Source organism: Oratosquilla oratoria, chromosome 34 (assembly GCF_046742065.1).
Source record: "Oratosquilla oratoria isolate Oo_2021 chromosome 34, ASM4674206v1, whole genome shotgun sequence".
NCBI classification, from domain to species: Eukaryota; Metazoa; Arthropoda; class Malacostraca; order Stomatopoda; family Squillidae; genus Oratosquilla; species Oratosquilla oratoria.
Window position 1 is genome coordinate 13,587,924 of NC_134810.1, and position 7,500 is coordinate 13,595,423.

The 7,500-nt window shown below is 33.9% G+C and overlaps 1 protein-coding gene across 6 annotated transcripts in view; it reads left to right on the forward strand.

The window, feature by feature from the left end:
* Positions 1-7,500, forward strand: part of LOC143018056 (dipeptidase 1-like) — a 1,041,568-nt gene that overhangs the window by 450,116 nt on the left and 583,952 nt on the right. For all 6 annotated transcript variants that reach the window (XM_076173110.1, XM_076173112.1, XM_076173111.1 and 3 more), the window contains one exon: positions 4,456-4,612. In XM_076173110.1, coding sequence (XP_076029225.1) covers positions 4,456-4,612 — 157 coding nt within the window. The remainder of the gene's footprint in view (positions 1-4,455; positions 4,613-7,500) is intronic.

The following is a 7,500-nucleotide window of genomic DNA, read 5'->3' on the forward strand; positions in this document are numbered from 1 at the left end:
AAGGGTCTTAAGAGGTGATGGAAAAGATTGCTAATAAAGTTATTTTACTTCAGTAATGACGAAATTGTACATCAAAGTTAATTTTCAAAAAAGCTAGTTTTTAATGTTTTGAGTATATTTCGCACGATATTTTCATCACTCTTTTCAACTATGGAGAAGAAAAAGATGTTCAAACAAAATTTCATTGATGCAGAAGTGTATTACAACACTATTATCACACTTGGGAGAACTATCTTCACACTATTATTTTGTTTATTCCTTTATTTCCAAATTTGTATTTTTTCTCTTTTATGCTAATTTTTTCTTTCTTTGTTTATATTTCCTTTTTCTAATTGTTACTGTCTTTCTTTAGTTTGGTTCTTCCCTCTGTCGTTCATGATAATGATGATGATGATATGGTTTAACGTTACACATTCCCCCTATCGGGAGGCTAGGACGGTGCCCCTCACAGAGAACTTTGTATCGTGAAATTTAATTAACCATGCCCTTGGTTCAACTTCGCCGGTGGCAGGATTCGAACCGCCTTCACCTCGACCTTCGTCGCAAGTAACGACGCCCTAACCCGATCAGCCAACAAGCTTCTCTGTCGTTCATGTCTTATATAATTCTTTTATTTTTTTTTTCTCACTCATTTTCTTTCTTCTTATCATCTGTTCTCAGCTTATCTTTTCTTTTTTCGTTCATTTCTCTTTACCACAATTTTCTTTTAGTCCTTTTTTTTTTCCTCGCCTTCCCTCTTCTTTACTTTTTTCTTTTTTTGTCTGTCATCCTTATTTATTTCTCATTCTTCGCTCTGACTGTCTCTCTGTTATTTAGCCTACCTATTTGTCTGCCCTTTTGTCTATTTATCTGTCTGTCTGTTTATCTGTCTGTATTTTTCTGTCTCTCTATCACTCACTGTCTCTCTCTCTATCTATCTGTCTGTCTGTGTCTCTCTCCTCTCTCTCTCTGTCTCTCTCTCTCTCTCTTTCTCTCTCTCTCTCTCTCTCTCTCTCTCTATCTATCTATCTATCTATCTATCTATCTATCTATCTATCTGTCTCTCTCTCTCTTCTCCTTCTGTCTCCCTTTTTCTCTCTCTCTGTATGTCTGTTTCTGTCTCTCAGTTTTGCTCCATGACCTTGCGATGTCCTGTCATCTCGAACCAAAAGATCTTCTCTGTCAATTTTCTCCACTCCCGTCATAAACCTGAAAACTACAATTAAGTCACCCTTTCCTCTTCGTTTCTTTAACGATGACAATCTCCGTGATCCAGGTGTCTCTACGTCAGGCCTGTCATAAAGGCTGGGGACTTATTTGTGTACTTTTTTATTTTCTCGAGCTTGCTAATAATTTTCTCTTTTGCATTTTCATATATATGATAAATTCGGCCCAGTATTTATGTTCAGCTTTTCATCTCTAGTGGAACGCTACTCTTTTATTCTTAAGTAATCTGTATGTTTCTCCCACAATTTTCCTGATATGTTTGCCTGGCAAGGCGTTATGCTTATAAACAATTTCATCCTTCTCTTTGTTTGCCTTTGTAATTACTTCTTTTACCATTGAATCACTTGATGGTGGTCTTTTGAGTTATTTTTAATTTCCAATGCAATATACTTCTTGGAATTAAGTTTCTATTTACACTCTTGGTTCCTGACATATATCCTGTCTTGATTATCTTGTAATGGCCTACACTCTTCCACTCTTTCCATCATCTTCGTAATACCTGCAAATTCGTTAACATAATGGAAACTACTTTGTTCATCAACCACCTTTGTGTTTTGTCCAGCAATGTTGCTAATATCCTTGTCTGTGGTCAACACTCCAAGATCTTTGTCTCATTTTGCTTTTTTAAAACTTTTTTCTTCCTACTGAATATTTCATTGATTTTTTTATGACTTTTGCCCATTTCCATTTCTTTGCATACTTTGACATTAAAATTCGTTTTCCAAAATTGATCCTGTGTAAAAAAAATTGTCAAGTTCTTGTTTCAAAATTTTAAAGTCGTTATTATTTTGGCTCATTGTGTATTCCATTGCAATATGTAGCAGTTTAACATGAGTTATTTTCATGACCTCCTGCCTCCTACTCATACCAATCAATCTCCTTCCAATGAAATTCACTATTCAATCATATTCTTCAAAGGAAGAAAGCCTCGAACAACAAAACTTTCTAGTTTTCATCATTCCACACACTCACTCAGAATGGTATATATATGTTACCATGAAGTTTTACCCTGACTTTTTGATTTCAGTTTTCATATTTATTGCCTCAACATTTTCTTCACTCAATATTACTTGATTAACTTTGATGTCACTCTATGCATATAGAATCATTCTGCTTCCCATCTTGTTTTGGGTACCTCGTCTTCAGACGGTGTATTTAGGGTTTCCCAATTATAGGCCTAAATTGCCTGAAAGCTTAGAGTTAACCACGCACAGATTATATGGTTTGTTCGTATTCATTGAAATCTGACTTTGTTGAAAGCGAACCATTCACACTTGCATATAAAACAATTATCTTCCCTTTTCTCTTTCTAATGTGTCTGTTTCTGCGATTCCAATCTATCTCTATTATGAAACACGAAAAAAGTTTTCTGTTTTTTTTCAGTCTCTAAAGTTTGACTTTTTTTTAATCTCCATATTCCTTCTTCAGTAGATTCCTTTTCGTCACAAATATTCTTAAATCTGTCTTAATTTGTTCGATTCCAAGACTTCTTGATTGCCTAATTTGCCGTGATTTGTTTCTTAAATATGATTATTAAAAGACATATTCTATTTCTAACGTACCGTCCTAACCTATATACATCTTTAACATTATCATCCATATTCACGTCATCACCTAGAATTATGAATGTAATTTTCTAAACATTGTAGAGTTAATGTTTTTTTTTCTACCCATGGACCAACATTTTTGAATTAAAACTACTCCAGTGGTACATTGCTTCTTGTCAAAAACCTACCTGACGAAATATTTCTTTTCTTGTCAAGGATTTTACTGTACTTCCCCCTTTTTTTTTTTTTTTTTTTTTTTTTTTTTACTTTTTTCCATTTCTCTTCATTGATTTTTTTTTCTTTTAAGATTTGTTATATCTATTCCTTGAACAGTCATTCAGGTCTTCTGGCTTTTTTTCATTAGATATGAACCAGATTGCCTTCTCCAGGAGGTGCTCAGATAAGAGGGTGGGTGGAGGGGTGTGGAGTGTATTCAGGGATGGAATGGGTGGAAATAATTCTATGCCTTTCCCTTTTTGGCTACCTCCCTTGTAAGGGGGAAAAAGCCTTGGTATATGTATGTATGTATGTATATATGAACCAGATTTATCTCTCCTGCACTTTGCTTAGCATACTGTTATTATACATATCTTTGTTAATTATTTACTTTTTTCATTAATGGATAGTGACTTGGGACTTACCATATCCATCTTTTGTTGTGTTTTGCACCCGGACAAAATTTTTTAATATTTCTGCTTCATCAGATATCTCGTTTAATTTTTCAGTACATCAGGCATGTTATACTGATCATGATTAACCCTCAAAGTATACAAAAACCAATATCTTATCCATTAATGATATCAGTCTCATTACAACTCTCATCCCTAAATAATTTTTGCTCAATTCTTTCCTTTGTGATCTTTGCTTTGTCAGGAAATTAATTACTATAGCTTCTTATTCCTTGTCTCATATAATTTACATAAGTCGAGACATTTTTAAGTATCAGGAATGATCCTTGTGAGACCCAGCTAAAGACTCGGCCCCACCCTTCTATCCCTTTCTACTGTTTCATGAAGTCTTTCATTCGTTCCAGGTCTCTTTTGAGTCCTCCACTGTGTTCAGATTTACACAATGGTAATTTTGTGTGGAACCTTGCCAAAAGATCTAGATATTAGTATATTCAGTCCAATCATCCATTTTTGTTTTGTAGTATATTTGTTGCCCTTGAGTAAAATATTACTAGATTTGAGACATGATCTTCAATTTCAGAATTCGAAATTGGTTGTCTGTCAAAATTCCCAACCGTTCTGGTGATTGAATAACTCTGCCTTTCACATTTTTCTCGTACAATCATGTCTGTTATCGGCAATGTGTATGTACAATTTGTGTGTGTCTGTGTGTTTGTGTGTGTGTGTGTGTGTTCACCTTGGTCTTTGGATCACGTACTGGACTCGTGACCAACAGCTATTTCCCTCCCGGAAGAGAGCTCAGAGCTCGTATGACCGATCTATGGGTAATGCTGTGACCTTACACGTACACACACACACACCCAACTCCCCGCCCACGAGAGTTGGAGTAACGACTCGAAGCGCAGCGAAACTGAAATTATTTCAGCCCTGGGCATGCGGTATTTTGGGTTAACTTTATGAATGTGTGAGTATTTTCTCGTATTGTTGTGTTTGTAGCTTAAAAAAAAAAAAAAAAACTCACTAACATCTGTAACATAGTAATTCCTAAAGGAATGTATTTTTTTAATTTCCAGACATAACGATCTTCCTTGGAATGTTCGAAAGTTCCTTCACAACAAACTCCATTCCTTCAACCTGTCTGATGACCTTAGGAATGAAAAACCATGGCGGAAATCCATTTTCTCACACACTGACTTACCACGACTCAAGAAAGGCCATGTGTCTGCTCAGGTAAGTAAAAATAAAGAAAATTATAAAAAAAATTCAATGGTCAGTAAAAATACTTGCACAGCACGACTAGCGGTTATTCTAGTATATTATGAATGTAAAAAGAGAAAGAGATGGTGCCATGAAATATTTTCATAATAACAAAATCTGCTCAAAATAGGAACAAGGTAAGAAAATGTTAACTATATGACTGCTTCAGAAATCAACATTACAAGTAATGACTATATTTCAAATGACACTGAGAAAGAATTCATTACTAAAAAAATCATAAAACCAACAAAAACCTAACATACCACACAATAAGATATGAGAGTACATGTACATATATTTATGTATATGTACACAGACATGACAGAATTGAATAGACACAAAGCGAAATCGTTTAATTCATTAAACAATCAATTGATACAATTAAAGTGATAAATGGTTACAATTAGAATAACTAATACTTGGCTGACATCCCCCTTTGCTTTTTTCAATGCAATGACCCATCTAGGCATGCAAGTGATTAGTTCACGAATATCATCTTGAGGGACTTTTTGCCATGTTTCCCGTAGCAATCCAAAGAGTTCGGGATTTAAACATGGCTTCCTGTTCTTTCTGTAAAATTGTCTGTCTAATATGCCCCAGAGGTGTTCAATAGGGTCCATATCCGGGGACTGACTTGGCCATGAAAGTTTCCTCATCCCATTTTGGCTCAACCAGTTTTGTGCTGCTTGAGTAGTGTGACAAGGAGCTCCATCTTCCATAATAAGAAGACATTTTTTTTACTCATTCTACCACTGGAGAATATTAGAATGAGTCATTCCTTTAATATAGAAACATATTTGCCTGAATTGACACTCCACAAGCTCTGATCGACCATCACTCCAAATTGCACCCCACACCATTATTGAAATGCCCCAGGTTTCACTGTTGGCTGCAGTCTTTTGAGGTCAAATTCTTAACTACAGAGTCTCCAGACCCACACTCTTCCACTGTCAGAAAATAATGCGAATTGTGACTCATCAGAGAAAATGACAGTGCTCCAAAAGGCCACAGGTCTCTCCACCTTTTCAACAGCCAAATTATTTCTACGCTTGATATTGGCTGGACGAAGGAGTGGGTTCCATCTTGCAGCTCTGCCATAGTAACCAAGCTTATGGAGATACCTGACAGCTTGGACTGGCATCAGCTTGTGCTGCTATGTCAGAGGCCTTGCAACGTGGATCCTCTTCGACATTTCCTTTGACAAGACGCAAGGTTCTTTCTGAGGGCCCGGGACGACCTGAATGAGGTTTTGTGCCCTTCTTGCTCTATCTGGTGAATTGTACGATCACTCTGTTAACAGTAGAAAGGGGTATTGCCAGATTTTCATATATTTTGCGTTGACTAAGTCCACCTTCATGTTGACCCACAATACGACCTCGCTAAAATTCAGATATGTCTACTGCTCCTTTGGTTTGTGGCATGCTTGACTAATCTTCTATGTAATCTGAAACATAAATCTAGGTAAATATAACATATTAGGTAAATTTGAATAACATTAAGCTTCAAATAAGAGCAGAAATACATTTTTCTTTGTGCCTATTCAATTCTATCAACTATGTGTATATATACATATATAGTGTATGTATATGTATATATACATACACACACACATGTATATATAAATAAATAAATATACATATATATATACATATATATATATATAAACATATATATATATATGTGTGTGTATGTATGTATATATATATATATATATATATATATATATGTATGTATATATATATATATACATACATATATATTTGTATATACATATTAATATACATATTTGTATTTATACATATACATATATACATATTTTTGCAGAAACCACCGGGAAATTGAAAAAAATAGATACCAAACGTTTTCGTCTATTTAGACATTTTCAAAGGTACAAAAAAGCAATACAGAAAGAAACAATAAATACATAAGAAGACAAGGATACTCGGAGAGTGTGTTTTTCAATTTCTCGGTGGTTTCTGCAAAAATATTTTATCACGTGTGTTTTGTGATTTCTTTGCATATATATACATATATATATAAATATATATATGTGTGTATATATATATATATATATATATATATATATATATATATATATATATTCCAAAAATAATCACAATAACGCGTGAATATATGATATTGCAGAAACCACAAGGAAAATAAAGTCGTAATGGACGAAAACGTCTAGTATTTCGACTTTATTTTCCCTGTGGTTTCTGCAATATGTACATATACATATATGTATATTTATATATATATATATATATATATATATATATATATATATATATATATATATGATTTCAAGAAGTCTACAGCGACAATGGCGTTGTTGAGCTTATATTGAAGCTTTAATTTGTCTCGTGCAACAAGTTTCTGTGCTGGTTCCAAATAGCTGAGAAGGTGTCAAAAAAAAAAAAAAAAAAAGAGAAAACCGCACCAAATGTCTTTTGGACACCTTCTCAGCTATTTGGAACCAGCACAGAAACTTGTTGCACGAGACAAATTAAAGCTTCAATATAAGCTCAACAACGCCATTGTCGCTGTAGACTTCTTGAAATCATGTATACAACATGGCCTCCTACCAACATTTTTTTTTTATATATATATATGTATATGTATATATATATAAATATATATATGTATGTATGTATATATTTATATTTGCAGAAACCACCGGGAAAAACAAAAAAAAAAAACCGAAAGTTTTCGTTTATTAAGGCATTTTCAAAGGTACAAAAAAGTAATACAGAAAGAAACAAAATATACATAAGAAGACAGAGGATATTCGGAAAGGTCCCATGTTACATATTATCACACGCAATTTTGTCAATAATAAAATTGTCCAATTCAAATAAACC